Here is a 15,973-nt window from a genome sequence, read left to right as displayed (position 1 = left end):
ATTAGGAATTTCCAATACTAGAGTAAGTCTTGCCTGTATAAATTAAGAGCCCTTAAAAAGCCAAGGTGATGCAAAAAATGTGAAGATTTATGCTCTAAAGGAACAAGTACTCTCGCTTTTGCAAACAGATTTGTGCGTTATTTGCAAGTACCGATGTGCCTGAAAGAACAGGAGGGAGCAAAGACACTGATTGAACAGACAGTTTGAATAGTTCAATATGAAAAAAATCAGCTGGGTGTTGGGACTTGTGGTTGTTCGCAAAGCTGCTGCCTTCCTGGGACCCCACGTTGAGCATGCGGGGGTGTTTATGGAAAAACCCACACCACTCAGCTACCACAATCTCTGCAAAGAGCATTTGGCACTGCTGCATTAGCATAATTGACAACATCAATTATGCCCACTGCTATTTTCTCCCCTAGGAAAGTGAGTCCATATGAGTCAATGTTTTAAAAGCGTGTAGTGCTCATGGTCTCGGTGATTTTTAGTGCCATTAAATGGCAGAGAACAAAGGTATTCTCTGGAAGGGCGCAGGCTCGGGGAAATTGCTTCAGAGGCACAATGGCTGAGGAACTGCGGCTTTTTCACACAAAGCTCCCCATGGCCAGGGCAGAATTTCCCTTCTGAGGAGATACAAAAGTGGGAAAAAAGTAGCACATACCACATTCTTATAATAGACATCATCAAATGTTTCTGCACTTGAAAGAACAGGAGGATGGCATGGAGCTTCCTGCCTGGCAAACGCTGAAGCCTGAATGTTCGTGGAGCCTCCGTTTTATACTGCTGTCTTCCTTTTCACCAGCTATTTCCGAAAGGCTGGAGTTGTTGCTGCTTTTGAATAACAGCTGTCTATTTCCCCTGGGGTCTCCCAGCAGGGTTATGCTGCAAACATTTGGGGACACTGGAGGCACATGGATTGCCCTGCATGAACTTGCAACTTTCACCCTACCTGCAGTCACCGTATGTAAACATGAAAAATTTAAGCAAGAATAATAGGTGTACAAAAAGAAGACATCAGCTGGCACAAGCGACTGTGGTTCAGGTTAAATCAATGGACAGTACCTGATGAGATCCATCCAGGGGACACAGTCGCTGCCCTCAAGAAGCCCAGTGGGGACTGAGCCATACCAGAAGCCTCGAGGAGCCGCTTGCTAAGGCACAGTGATGGTGCCTGTCTGTGCCGAAGTGGTACCTGCTGGATCTCAGTGCTGATTCAGGATGTCTCCATCCCTCCCCACAGCTCTGGGGGAGTGAGGTGCCTTCTCTCTGTTCCACAGACCCCCATCACCTCTCACTGGACCATCTCTTCCCACACTCCTGACCTCTTGGCACTCAGACACCATCTCCACTACAGACCCACTCCTCTGTGTCGTAGCTCTGCCCTCCTCCCTGCCCAGTAACCCAGTTTCCTCCTGACTTCCCTGCTTGGTGCCCAACTCCTGACAATGTTTTGCTGCAATCAGTTTTCTTCTAGCCGCTATCTTTCCTCTCAAGCGTGGGCTAAAATATCATCTCTCTCCTAAGCCAAAGCTGTTCTCTTCCTCCTGCCCACTTGAGCTGAAGGTGCCTTCTGTGTGCCTCTTCCTCCATCACCCACGACTTGGCTATCTTTTGTCATCCTCCTCCTCCCTAATCCTCAGCCTGCACCTCCTCCCTTTTTGCTACAGCTCAGTTGCTTTGTGCTTAAATGTGCTGTCTCCTCTCTAGGTGATGTAGGTCGCTGCCGTCCTAAAGCTAAACCACCAGGCAGCAGCAGACAGAGTAGGACAGGTTGCACAACATTTAACAAGGGGCTGCAGGCCTTCATCTTGACTTGGGCATGCAGTGCTCTCCTCAGTTCTCCAGGAAGGAAGATGAAGGATTTAATACAACAATATTACTTGCCCTTATTTCTGCCTTAAATAATTTTGGCTTACTTGGCCATGTCTCCTGCCCATCACAGGATACAACCTCAGCCATTCCAGCCTTTTAAGAAAACCGGCCGCTGCCTCGCAGAAAAAAGCAGAGTAATCGAGGGTTTGGGGGAAAGACACTGAACACTCTCTCTGCGTGACCCTCCCTTCGCCTGTGGAAGGGCTCCTTGGCAGTAGGAGATACTTGGACTGTGGCTCACCTGTGATCTTTTGGAAATTAATTTCAGCATTTACCTTCCGTAGACATTTCCACCTTCTCCGCTTCGTGCTGCAGCCACCCCCAACACCTAGCACTCCTCTGCCTCACCGAGGCATCATTTATTCATAGCTCTATGTTTTAATCATCACACACCATTTTTAAGTAGGAACAGAACAATCATTTCCAGCGGCTGGGTACCCTAATAACTCAGGGACGTCATGCACAAAGGGCCCTCACAAGGGATGACCAGCTGAGTTAACGGCTGCCAGAGGGCTCTCCGGGTAAGACATGTTAAGACCTGTGAAACCATCAGCTGGATTTCATGTAAGCCACGCAGCAAGCTGCTCAGCTAAACCCAGTAACCTGCACCTTCTCTCTCAGAATACTTTCAAACCACAAAAAGATCACAAACTTAAGCAATGAATGCACCACCTGACCCATTTTCACAAATACCTTCCCAAAGGTTTGAATTCTCAGTGCGAGCTGTGAAAATTTGCATGCACGTGCGCGCGCACACACACATTCAATTTCTAAATCAAACCTCCCAGGCAAAGGGTATAAAAAATATCTCCCAAGACTCACTAGTATTTACATGTTTTTAATTTCAAATGCCAAATAAGGCTATTCAGCCATTATATTTTATTGTAGCTTCTAAATAAATTAAAACCATTTATCACTTAAAAAACCCCAAACATTTTAAGAACCTTATTAACTTCATAGTTAAACACCGACAGGTAATATTTTCTATTGTGGCAACGTTTCCTGGTATCACAGCTGTGCTATGCTGTGGATATTCTGGATTTTCACTTTCTTAAACCTGTATATCGTGACAAAGATATGCACAATCCAGCACACCAATTCAATAATTTTCAATAATGTCTGTTATTTCTGGCAAATAGCTTATAAATGTTATGGCCACTGTCAGAACAGGTATTTTATGGCCGGAACATCTGTACATTGACAAAAATGGAAGCAGCCCATTTATTAAGAAGAAAAAGAGTTTCTGGCAAAAGGAAGAGTAACATGAAGACAGTGATTTCTTAAACCAAAAAAACCCACTGGAAGATGAGGACACCTCACCTTAGCAAAGGGAGGAGAGAAGAGACTTACACAGCTCCCGCGAATTACGAACCTCACAGCATAGGAACCGTACCTGCATAATCTGTTCTTGCGTAATGCCCATCTTCCGATTTTATAGTTGTTGTAGTATTATCTGTGTGGAAAGAAATACGTTGAATTGCTTGGGGAGCCTGTCCTTGATACAGCCTATGCCCCAGTCACCACTGCCCAGGCAAACCCAGCTTCGCTTGCATGCACAGCATCGCTGCTGGCTGCAAGGCTCCCCTGGGCTGCCAGGTGAAAACAGGAGGATCCGGCTTTTTGGAATCAAACATGAAACATCTTCCATTAAGAAAACACATTTTTTTCTAACAATATGTGATAACAGATTGCAGCTGGGATAAATATATCAGTATGAAGCAGGAGCTGTCATTTCTGCTCTATTTCAAGTAATTGGGGAGTTTTAGTATGTACCCTGAAATGAACTGCAACATAGGGTGGTTAACTTTAAAGATACAGGAATAAACTAGAACGTGTTTAATACACCTGTATAGTATGGTCTTGTACATAGATGTACTGAGGATTTATAGGTCAGAAGCCAAGGGGGAAAAAAGCTATTAAGAATCTGAGCCCCAGGAGACACTTTATTTACAGGAGCTATTTAAAGGCAAATTTCCTTCATTTTTATTTTAGAACAAAACAGAGTTTTCGAAGTCAACTCAAGGGTTACAGATGATGCAGCAGCCCATGAGCAGCTGGGCACAGAGAAGCTGGCATTCGTGGAGAAACACGGAGAGCTTCTCTGAGCTGCTGTTGGCAAAATTTCCTTCCGGGCACCTCTGGCACCCATGGGTGCCGCGCAGGTCTCATGAGAAACCAACACCAGCCCTGTGCTTGGAAGCAGCCTTTGGCCTCCTGAGATTGCTCCCTGCTGCTCCAGTTAAGGGAGCAACACAGGATCCATCCATTCTGGGTGGCAAAATGTACCTGCGGGGCTCTCCTGCTGTCCTGCTCCGACTCCTTTCCGGAGGACAGGGCTCTGGGCAAGCTGCTCTGGGCAAAATCCAGGCGCCTGCTTTTGAAAGCCCTGTGGGGCTGGAGAGTCCCCTGCTGCTGCGGGCAGGGTGTGGGAAGGGTTACGCACACCGCTCCTCATGCCTGGCTTGGCACCTGTGCTGCAGGGAGCTCTGCCCCCTCCCACAGCCTGTGCTCTACAGTATAGACTGTGAGAGTCTAATGGAAATGTAAGAAGTGCCAAATAAGAAGCCAGCCTTGGTTCTCTCTCTTTTTTTTTTTTTTTTTTTTTCCCTGAACAAAAATTGAAAACATTCTTTGAAATGAGTTTTGTTGTGAGAGTTACCTTGACATCGACCCAAAGACATGACTTCAATTTTCTCCTGTTTCTGGCATGATGCCTCTTTGATTTGACATGCATTATCATAAGATTTCCCATCGGAAGCACAAAGAGGATTGAAGTTGGTTTGAGAACAGTCAATGTTGCACACACACCTGAAAAGATAAAGAAAGAGAAAAAAGAAGAGGCTAATATAAGAAAGCTTCTTCATGACATCATAAATATATCTCAGAAATAAAAGTGTGTGTATTTTCCTGACTGCGCAATGCAAATTGACAGAATGAAAGTGGAAAGTTATGTCAAGAGGTCATTTGTATTTCTGGATGTAAATGAAATGCAAGGAGAGGCAAGAGACACAGAAAAGCAAGCAGAAGGAAAGGCAAAAAAAGTGTTATATGTGGAAAACTATGCCACAGCATTACCACTTGTAATTTCTTGTAAACCAAAGAACGCCCAAGCAGATAGGCAGATAATTCAAGCTTCTGCACCCTCTTGCAATTAAAGAAGCCACAAAATGCCCCTCTGTTGAGGTGCTGCCCATCGTATGCAACACGGTATAAATGTGGGTTTATACTATGATTTAATTCTGATAATAATTACTTAGAGGCATTCTGGTCCTAATAAAAGATGTGATACTAGAGCCTCACATCACCCCACTGGGATAAAACCACCTGCCCAGACGGCGATTGGCAGCAGGGATGTGGCTGTCCCCTCTTTGTGCCCGGGGCTGGTGGGATCTCCCCAGCTCCCGCACGGGACGCAGCGAGGCTGCTCTGTAACAAAGCCAGGGGAATGCTGTTCTTAGCAGAGACTTTGTGCACAAGCCCTTTCTGAAGCATTTGAGTAACTCGACAACCAAAACGCCTTCCTCAGGTGTCACCCAGGAAGGTCAGCGCCCACTCCCAGCCTGGGGACACGCTCTGTGCAGGGGGTGGCCCCCACAGCTGTGAGCAAAGTGCGGGCAAGTGCAGGCAAGGCAGTGGTAGCCCTGTCCTCAGGGAGCTTAGGGGCATCTCCAGAGCCACAACGACCAAACTCCTGAGCATCTGGGCTGCCACAAGATGTGAACCAAAGCTCAGTGGGGGCATTCACTTCAAAAGTCTGGTCTGGAGCTGAACTAACACACTAACGTGGGTATGCCCTGATCCCAGCAAGCCTCAGCATTGCTCATAAGATGGAGAAACCTAATTACTTCCATCAACAGCAGGCTGCTGCCTTTTTTCTTCAGGTTTCTCCTATTTCATTATCATTAGCGATGTCAGACACCCTTGGGCATCGGCAAGGGAAAGGCATGCTAATCTGCTGTCCCCCGACTGCGCCGTAGAACAGACAGCTCAGCTTCAGCAACGCCTGCATTAACACCGATGTGCTCCTGCTCAGGGACAAAGCCAGAGGTCTAACCTGGCAGCTGCTTCAGCTCTTCTGAGCACGTAATTGTGCACATGCTGCTATCTAAACTCTTCTCGGCTCCTTCTGACATTTAAGGCAAAGGAATGCGACCGATGCTCTATCTCCAGCCCACTGGTTGTGCTGAACCTCACGGCGCCGACTCCACAGCTTTCCCTTTGGAAAGTTAAGTAATGGAAATGTCAGCCTCTAGCCTCACTGCTTGATCTAAGAAAGCGTTTAAAAGTCAGTTCACATCCCATTCACAGCAGACATCTGGACACCTTCAACCACTGGAAATGCAGAGGGATATATGCAAGAGAAACCTCTGGCAGAAAGAGGAAGCATAGGAAATCAGACAGCGGGGGTGGGATTCCTCCATCACCCCCTCTGGCCTCTCGCCTCTTCAAACATGCCCAGGGCGATGAAAATCAGTGGAACCGGTGCTTGCCTTCTCCTTTACATTGGGTAGGTCTATTTCCCCCAAACGTTCAGAAAGTACAGAAAACTTCAGCTCAAAAAGAGACCAACAGTGAAAAGCTGTGGTTATAAATTAAATTACATTTCATAACTAGGGGAAGAAAAGAGTCTACTCCCTGCGTAACCATTTCCCCACACTGATGAACATATGGAATATAAGAAAAAAATCCAGTCCATTTCCTAAGAACCTCCTTATCAGCGGAATAAGAATGTTCTGCTCCACCGAGATATTAACCATCGCCATTTCTTCCCACAGTCGTTTCCAGCTTCCCACCTTAGTCAAACTCACTTCATTAGGAAACATTAGGAAACATTTACTGCTCAAGTAATAGTGATTCTTTCCACGTAGCTCCACCATTTGCATTTCAGATGGGACACAATCAGCCATATGCTCCTTTTTTGTAATAAACCAGCTCAGAAACAGCTTCGCTTCCCTACATTTTGCTACAAAAAATGAGTGTAGGTTAATATATATTATGTCTTGAGTCAAGAGAAAATTAAGTCAATGAGAAAACTAAAACAAAAGGGTGCTCTTTAGGGGAAATCTAAGCAATACTGGATGCAATTTCAAAAAAGCCTAGGGGACGTAGGAACCTGTGCTAGGAGTTAGGCACTTAAGAGACATATTTTTAAAGGTGTTTAGATGCTTAAAGATGCATGCAAACACTTTGTGTGGGATTTTTGAAATCTCAGAGACTGATCTCCCATTGATTTCAAAGGCCATTTCAGAGCCCCTTAGGCATTTATTTGCATCCTTCGATACCTTCCAAAAAACAAAGTTCCAAAACGACTTTTCTAACCTCTTCCAGTAAAAGTAAGAAGAGAACCAAGGTTTTTCTCAACTCCATTCTAAAATCTTCACTGCGAGACCAGCCTTTCTCTCCAAGCAAGGGCTCCGTAGCTGCATGCTGCACTAAGAGGCCGCACCACATGAGCACCACGGACCATGTGCAACTTGTGCCACCGTCAGGTTGCTCATGGGGGAGGGACAGAAGAAAGGGACAACCTCGGGATGACGCTATCTTGCAGGATCTCCTGTGTGAAACCTATTTTTGGGGCTGACTAGAGGGCGGTGAAAAAACACTACAAGAAACCTGTCACCCCAATCCCCTTGCAGCAAGGATCTGTGTGTCATCCACCCCTTGCACAGCTTTCAGCGGGCGGCTTCTAGCTTGCATCTGCAGTTTCTTACTGCTTTTGCACTTATATACTCAAATCCTACTTTAAGGCTGCACAATTAAGTCAACATCAAATATACGTCAGGAAATGCTAAAGGTAGGATTGCATCAGGAAGATTAATGTGCCTGGGTTGCTGACTCTGTTTAATTTATAGCGCTCATCTTATCAGGAAAAATGACAGTATATTCAAACACATTTTTTCAAACTAGAGGAACAAGCAGTCTGCCATTTCAACCATGCCCCCAAATTCCAGAAGAGTAAATAACTGACAAAGAGGTGGGGCATTTGCTCCAAATGTGCATGCCCAGGCACCTGCGGTCACAGAGCATACATCATCCTTAAGCGGGATCCACTGGCAATGTAATAAATACAACGTGAACAGCACTTAATGCATTTGATCGAATGAAATCCTGTAGCCATAGGTAACGCTGCCTTCACTTCCCGAAGCATTACAAAATGCAGAAGTGTGGCTGCCTCCCACTAAACAAGCAGAACCAAACCGTGACATTCCCGCTTGGCCCCCAGGGCGCACCTTAGGTGGGCGTCCCAGTGTCCAGAGTTCAGATCCTGCGGGACGCAGGAATGCCCTGCCCCAAGGAGGTCCTCGCCCCAACACGTGTCAGGCCCAGAAATCCCGTCCTGCTCCTGGCTAGCATCCAGCCCTGGTGCTTCTCCTCACACTCAACCTGCAAATTTGGCCAAGGCCAGGCTCTGCCCTGTCATCTTCTCGCTCTCCCACAGGTGACGCAGCCGGAGCGGCCTCATCTCTTTTGGGTGCTGGCTGTCCTGGCCCGGGGCTCCCCGCAGGTCCCCTTGCCTGCACGGGGCTGGCGGCATGCATCCACTGCCACGTGCCTGCAGCTTCCCGGTCCCCAAGACACTTCAATACGCCTCTAATTTTAAGTAATTTGATCATTTGACCATTTTATCATCCTGGCTATGGCTTCTGATTATAGTTCTATCAATAAATCTATTTGGTTTCTGTGTTCCTAAGCGCAGCACTATAGAAAGCTTGGCAATATAAAGGCTGACTGAGCTTTCCTTGGGCTCAAGAAGCTGTGAGAGGGTCAATGAGGTCTCCTAGGGGGGTCACAGGGTGAAACTGTACCCAAGAGCATACACCAAATACATGTGTAAGGCTTAACTATGCCTTCTGCAGTCAGAAAAGCAGCTTTAAAAGCATCTGTGAGGAAAAAGTGCTTCCAAGATGCCAGCCGATACCCTGCAGCTCCCTTGGGAAAGGAAGAAATACTGAATGCTGTCCCACAGGCCCATCACATCTTTCAAGTAATGGGCTCATATGTTAATTGATTAAAATTTGGGCTGTCACTATAAACAATCATTAAACAAGGCTCACTTTCTTATGTCTATTCTTTCAGGTCATTATGACAGTCTCTGATGAATTCCACTACTTTTATATGGTTTATTTTATTCCATTTCATTTCATATGATGAAAATCTTGGAGGAGCTGAGCAGCCAGCAACCCACTTAGTTATGCTGGTGATCAGAAAAGCAAGAAAAATCAAAACAAACTAAAAAGACTGTCTGACGGGCATACCTGGGCACCTCCTCAGGGGATTTGGGGCTAACTCCCCCAGGGGCATCCTGCAGCACTGCTTGGTGACTTTGCCAGACCCTCTTGTGAGAACATCATGTTCAGGCACAACTGGAAGGTCTCTGCAGACGGAGGGGCAGCTCGCAGCTAACATGCTGGAGAAGCCCACGAGGCTGCCTGTGGGAGGGCTGGCAGAGCTGAACCGAGCCCGAGGCAGGTAAGATGCTGACAGGCACCTCCTTGTGCCTCTCTGCTGACTTGCGGGGTGCAAGTCGCTGCGCTTCGGCCTTTGAGCTTCTGTCAAGGCAGTAACTGCCGTAAATATACTAAACAGCACAAGGGAGCACGTGTGCCTTTGTGTTGTCATTATTTCACCTGCGCAGCGTACTTCTCCCCTTCCCAGGGAAATGAGAGAAGAGCACAGGGTAGACCAGCAGTGATTTCTTGCACAGATCTTGACCAGGAAAACCGCTGCCCAGAGCTCAGAGGGGTCTGTGTCCCAGCAGCGATGGCAATGTGCTGCACCGGGTTGCTCGGCCACACTGGAGCAGCCAACTTGGCTTTCTGTTGCATCAGCCTCTGTAAAGATTGATGGGGTCAATAAACCAGGCACAGGCAACTACACTGGTGAGTGCACAGGCTCCTAACGCCCCACTTTTCTGCAAATAACGTATGGTATTATTTTCTGGGCACAGAGAGTACCTTTGCCTGCAGAGAGCACACCACTGAAGAGAGGATTCATGGCTATGAAGTGCTGTCCCTGGAGGAAGGAACTGCGTTTTAAGGCAGCGTCTCAATAAAACGAGAGACTGGTGCTTTGCCCATGAAGTGTTGGGGAATGCTATAATTATATTTCCTTAGTTCATGAATAAAGTATAATCATTAGTGACACAGTGATGATAAAAAGAGCCCCACTCCACACTTTATCTTTAATCCTAAGACAACTATTCAGTCTCCCTTTTCAGCAAAGTATTACTGAATAATAATTTTAAAGAAAGCACTATGCAGTATCTGCACATAGCATGAGGAAGGTTTCATACGTAGCTCTGATGGGAAGGAAGGAGGATAAATGAGACAATGCTTCTAAAAGAGCGGTTTTACTGGGAACAGATGCAGGCACATTTTTGTCAGAGCGAGATGGCAGTGGCAGTTCTTCCCTATTCAACATCTTTTAATTAGCTCTCTGCAGTTTGGAAACCTGAGAGCATTGTTGGTACTACCTCTGTTTATTAAAGATTCATATTCAGACTTTGCTGGCCATGGGTCATTTGCTTTTTGGAAGCAGAGCAACAGAAAATTGTGTCTGAGAGATCTGCAAAAAAGTACTTAATGAAATGACTAACGTCTTCAGCCAAGTGTCTCGTTGATTACAGGGTCCAAACAGCAGAACAGCAATAAATCTGCCACAAAGAGAATTGTCAGTCAAGAAAAAAGGCATAAAACCAAACAGACAGGGAAGCGAGAGCTAAAAATGTGAAAATGCAAATATAGTGTTATTTTTACTAGTCAGAGCTCTGATATTTGAGCACATATGCTAATTTGGTCAAGTGTGAGATCCCACCATGTCTCAGCGAGCACTACTTTACAGGGAAAGTGATGTTCCATTCTGCAATCATTTTAAATGTCGTATATTTTCTCCAGGCAAAAAGAAAAAAAGAAAGGAAAAAAACAACAGCATTTTGCAGTATAAAAAAGCTCAAAGCCTTCCCTTTGCCATAAACCAGTGTATAAATAAAAACATGGTTGTTGTACGTTTATGATATTTCCACCAGAGACATTTCTTATCTTCCTTTGACCAGAAAACAGCGAGCAGCAACTGAAATTTCTGGTTGGTTGTCAGTACAGTCCTCCCCAAGCCCCCTGCCCCTCCGAGTAGGACATTAAACACTCATTTAAAGCAAACCTGGCAGTATATGCCTGCATAAAGAGCTTGGCAATCAGTCCCAAATGCCTTCTCTATCATTTGGATTCCTGCAAGGTTTTTCTTTCTGGTACACAGGGCATCTTTGTTGACATTACCAGCAGGCAAGTTGAAATGAAGCCAGGCTTAACATTACGCCTCAACATTCGAACACACATTGTACCATGGTTCAGCCGCGTGTCAGGAGGCTGGTGGGAGCACTCATTTACCCAGGCAGCTTTGGGTATGTTTAATATGTCTCAACACAACACCACGCAGAGATAGCTGAACTAGCTCTAAGCAGGGACTGGCAAGGTTAACCAGGCTGGGCAGACCCAGCCTCTGGGAGCTCAGCTAGCCCGTTCCGACCGCCTGTGTGCTGAGGCATCGTGCCTTGTTAAAACACACTGCCTGCGATACCCCTTTAGCGGGGAGCAGCCAGAGGTTACCTCTGCTACCCGCCTCAGCGCCACATCAGTCATCCTCAAAGCTGCGCCCTCCTCCCCGGCACCTACATGGGATTGTTCCAGGGGAATCAAACGCACCTCCGTGTTGACATCAGTCTTGAAAAGACCACAGAAATACCAGCTTCTTCCTCCGGCCCTCCGCCCGTTTACCAGTGCACCATTAAGCTTTACAATAACCTCAGACAGCCCTATAGCAGCAATGACCTGGTACTACTACACTCAGTTTACCGAGAGGTAAGTTGCAGCATAAAGTCCTGGTACCCTCAATACAGAGTCAAGGTACCTTCTGGTAGCTGGGCCAAGCGCAGGTGCCCTCGCAGTGGTCTCTGCAGCACGCGGAGCACAGCCCAGGAGGGTGGCACCTGATGATGCCTCCAGCCGGGAGGTAAAACTGCCTGGCATCCTCGCCTGGTTTCACATACAGCTGAACATCAGGTACACAGACTTACATATATATAAAATAGCATATATAAAATATATTGCTAATGCACTCAGGCACACAATATTTTACACTTTCTATGAATCATCTGTTACAACCTGCCTGTGCTTGCCAGGAGATTGAAATCCTATCACCGCACTTTTAAGAACATCATTAAGAGGCTTAAAGAATAGAGACACTGCGTGTCTCCTTCAAACCAAACTTTGCTGTATTTTTGAAGCTGATGCAAAACTTTAGCTGCAGTGCAGAACAATAAACAATACATATTTTATAATGGCAGCACAAAAATAGCATGCGATATTTCTTTCCCGGGCCCTGCTACTTCTTCTTTTCTGCTTTAAGATCACAAAAGAAGAAAAAGCACAGCTTATTTTGAGTGCCTTCCATTCAATGTTATTTATTTATCTAATTTATTTTTATTTTTTGTCCTTTGCAGCTCAGCTTCTGCACTAAGGGCTTTAGCGCATCTACTTTTCAGTGGCTTCCCTGGGATATTTTACCTATTTCAGCTGTTCAAATGTTTATCTTCACCAGGAGTAAAAGGAGAAAAGCTTGATTCCCTCAGGGTGACGCAATGTTTCTGCATGGCATTTCAACAGCATCCTGTTATTCAAACAATTAGGAATCACAGAGACCATGCATGGAATTATCAGCATACTGCTTAGAGATTTTTATTATTATGTAGTGCATAATGAAAATGATTTGAAAGACCCCAAAGCATCATAAGAGAAGGAAGCACTGAATAATCAGGTGATTTTAAAAAAAAATTTTGTTTATGACTGCAAGAGACCAAGATATTTTTTACTGGACATATGTCAAGCTAAAATGCACTGAAGTGGTGAATATATTTATTGATGTCCTTCCTTGCATACCAAATGCAACATACTCTGGGAGCCTACCTGGAGCGCAGAGTCGGGTGCTCAGGCGATGGCCGTGCAGCTGCCATGCTGCTGCTGCTGCTGCTTAATAGCAGGGAGTGACTGGCAATGCTTAAAAACGCATATGGATTTTTCAAAGCACATTTGTTATGGCAGCTCACAGAGGTTGTTTCAAAACGGTTCTGTGGACCGCTCCTGGAGGCACTTCACCTCACAGCATGGGGAGAGCTGCTGGGGCACTGCCTTCTTCCCGGAGCTGGTCCCATGCTCCACCAGCTTTCAAGGTTTCATCCTGGAGACTGCTGCTCACGGAAACTGCTTTAATCTGCTGTGCAAGACACTGCAACTTGATTCTTAATTCTCCTTGCGTTCCCCCACCCCCCACCCCGCAACTTGCTTTACTAAGTTTTTGACAAAAATCATCACAAACTTCACCTTTGCTTCCTTCTTACAATTCAAAGCGCCAATTATAATATGACCTTCACCTGGGTTCCCGATGCCTCTAGTGCCCTCAACAGTACATTGAATTGTATGCTAACACCTTTAGGGCAAAATAAATGTCTCATTTTATTTTTTTTTAAAATACCATTCCTATTTAAGAGGAACTAAGTTGTGTAAAGCACTCTTTGCTAGACTGGATGCTTTAAACTCAAACAGAGAAATGAGAGAATTACAAGGCTGATGACTGGGCTTGAAGAGTGATTGAAAAATCCTCATGCTAGCTGTGTGACTAGAGAAGAAAATTCTAATTCTGTTCACATGCCAAATCAAACGTCTGCAGGTATCTAACGTGTGAAGTTTATTTAAAGCACATAGAATAAAATAAATGCCTTTTTATGGTTTGCCTACACTCACTGTCCTTCATGTCTCTATGGTCTCTGTTAAAACAAAGCTTTGATGACTGTTTCTCTCCCTCTGTAAACATTTGAGGCTGTCCTTCGCAAATGTTGTATTGTGTGCCTCAGTCTGCTGATATTGTTTGCTTCTATCTTGAAGCCAGCAGAATAATGAGAATTGTTCCCACTAATCCCAGTGTTCCACCTGGAACAGCCAGCAGGAATATTGCAATGTCTGGCGGGAAGCATGGGATAGCATCTAGCTGCAGGTCCTGGCATGGATGCAGGACGGCTTGGTCTGTTGAGGAAGAAATGAGGCACCAGCCGGGACCCATGGCAAATTTCTGGGTTTTGTTAACCGCACTAGCGGCTACTCCTGAAAGCACAAAGTGGACTCTGACTTATCAGTGAGAGCAGGGGCTGGTAGCCTTCAGGCTAGCAGAGACCAGCGTGCTGCAAGCCCCATCCCATGCAGCACGTGAGCCACCCACTGCCGGTGGGGAAGGCAAGGCTTAGGAGTGACCTTCCTGCAACTAGTGAGAAAAACCCCCATAGTAAAATAATTCCTTCTTGTAAAGACTCCATCCACATGCGCAGAATCAGACTGCCTCTCACCACGAACTGCTCTGCACCCTCAAACACGTGTGCCTCCCGCTGCCTGAGGCAGCACCACCCGGACCGGCTCTGCACTCCAGGCCACCCTGCGTGGGAAGATGACTTACACTGCAAACCAAAAGCCAGTCAAGGTATGTAATGAAATTTTAGGAGGATACTTCCAGGCTTTCCTTCAGGCACCGTTTGCACCTTCTGCACAGACAGAAATAAGGCACGATAACCTCGTGTCATTATCGCTCCCTGCAGCTGCCTGACAGGAGGCTGCAGACAGGTTGGGGTTGGTCTCTTCTCCCAGGTAACAAGTGGCAGGACAAGTAAATGGCCTCAAGTTGTGCCAGGGGAGGTTTAGATTGAGTATTCGGTAAAATGCCTTCACCGAAAGCGTGGTGAAGCACTGGAACAGGCTGCCTAGGGCGGTGGTGGAGTCACCATCCCTGGATGTATTGAAAACCCACATAGATGCAGTGCTTAGGGACACGGTTTAGTGGTGGCCTTGGTAGCCCTGGGTTAATGGTTGGACTCTATGATCTGAAAAGTCTTTTCCAACCTAAATGAGTCTATGGTTCAATGTAATCCCACACTGTGATGAAAGAAGATCTCGGCCCATAGATGGGCCCAAGCAAATGGCTGCATGTGCAAGACGGAGGGAGCAGCAGTAACCCTCTCTTTCCTCAGAGCGCTCAGCTCTGTAGGTTAGAGCTGCCGTATCAGGCCAGGCATTATTACTGGCTGGGGATGCTGCCCCTTCTTTTGCTGTCTCATGATGATCACAGTGGCTGGCTGCTTTTGGGAGCAAGCCCCAAGGAAAAGTACTGCTGCCAGAAAAATGAAGACCAACGAACAAATGAAATGTGCCATCTCAAGGACGCGTCCTTGCCCACAACCTAACGAGACGAAAGCAACCTTCTTCAGGTCTGGGACAGAGAGCAGTGGAATCCACCTGCAGCTCCTGAAAGGGATGCGCCACAAGCACGGGCATCCCTGGGGCACCTGTGCTCCTCTGCGTGGGAGAGCTGCGTTACAACACGGGCGGGCTGAGAGACAGCAATTAAGCCTGTACGTCTGGGCACATCTCATGCAGGCTTTTAGCTGCGACTTGCACGTGGGAAAGGAGAAGGGCAGGAGATGGATGCTGTGGGGAAGGGACACCTGCCACCCCGCAGGGGCTGCGCGAGCCGAGGTCAGCCCTGCACGTCAGCTCCTATTGAGTTTTCCTCAGGCTCATATTTAATGCATGGGATGTATTTTTAATGGCTTAGATGTGTGAACAAATCGTGGCCTTGATGTTCCAACATGGGTGTGTGAAGGAGCCTCCGACCTTCTGCAGTGGATGCAGTTTTAATTTAATAGTTAACATAAAGTGGGATGAAAGAGATGAAGCATTCTATTAAGACATTTGATAATAAATTGGAAAGTGCTTTCCCAGTGCTTTACATAGTTATTCTCTCTGCTGATCTATTTAGCCAACACATGTAATTCTGAGCTACAAAGTTGTATTCCTGCTTTCGTAAACATACTTACATAAAACTCAATAACAACACAGTCTATTTATTGCTAAAATGCTAGTAGGAAATTGGAAAAGGTATAAATACAATTCATTGCTGGTGATCTCCTGCCCCCTGAAGGCACTGTAAGGCTCCAAATCTTGCTCAGTTCACAGCATCATAAAACTGAAGCAATAAATGTCACTCCTTTCTTGATTGCGCATTAGGCCAA

The 15,973-nt window shown here is 46.2% G+C and overlaps 1 protein-coding gene across 1 annotated transcript in view; it reads right to left on the bottom strand.

The window, feature by feature from the left end:
• TMEFF2 (transmembrane protein with EGF like and two follistatin like domains 2) overlaps positions 1–15,973 on the bottom strand; it is a 135,545-nt gene that overhangs the window by 29,024 nt on the left and 90,548 nt on the right. The window contains exons 6-7 of the mRNA XM_080399897.1: positions 4,529–4,677; positions 3,263–3,322 (exon numbers count right to left, since the gene is read on the bottom strand). Coding sequence (XP_080256023.1) covers positions 3,263–3,322; positions 4,529–4,677 — 209 coding nt within the window. The remainder of the gene's footprint in view (positions 1–3,262; positions 3,323–4,528; positions 4,678–15,973) is intronic.

The sequence above is a fragment of the Falco punctatus genome (genome assembly GCF_963210335.1).
Source record: "Falco punctatus genome assembly, chromosome: 8".
In the NCBI taxonomy this organism is placed as follows: domain Eukaryota; kingdom Metazoa; phylum Chordata; class Aves; order Falconiformes; family Falconidae; genus Falco; species Falco punctatus.
The sequence above is the reverse complement of the archived record's forward strand: the minus strand, read 5'-3'. Positions and strand labels throughout refer to the sequence as shown.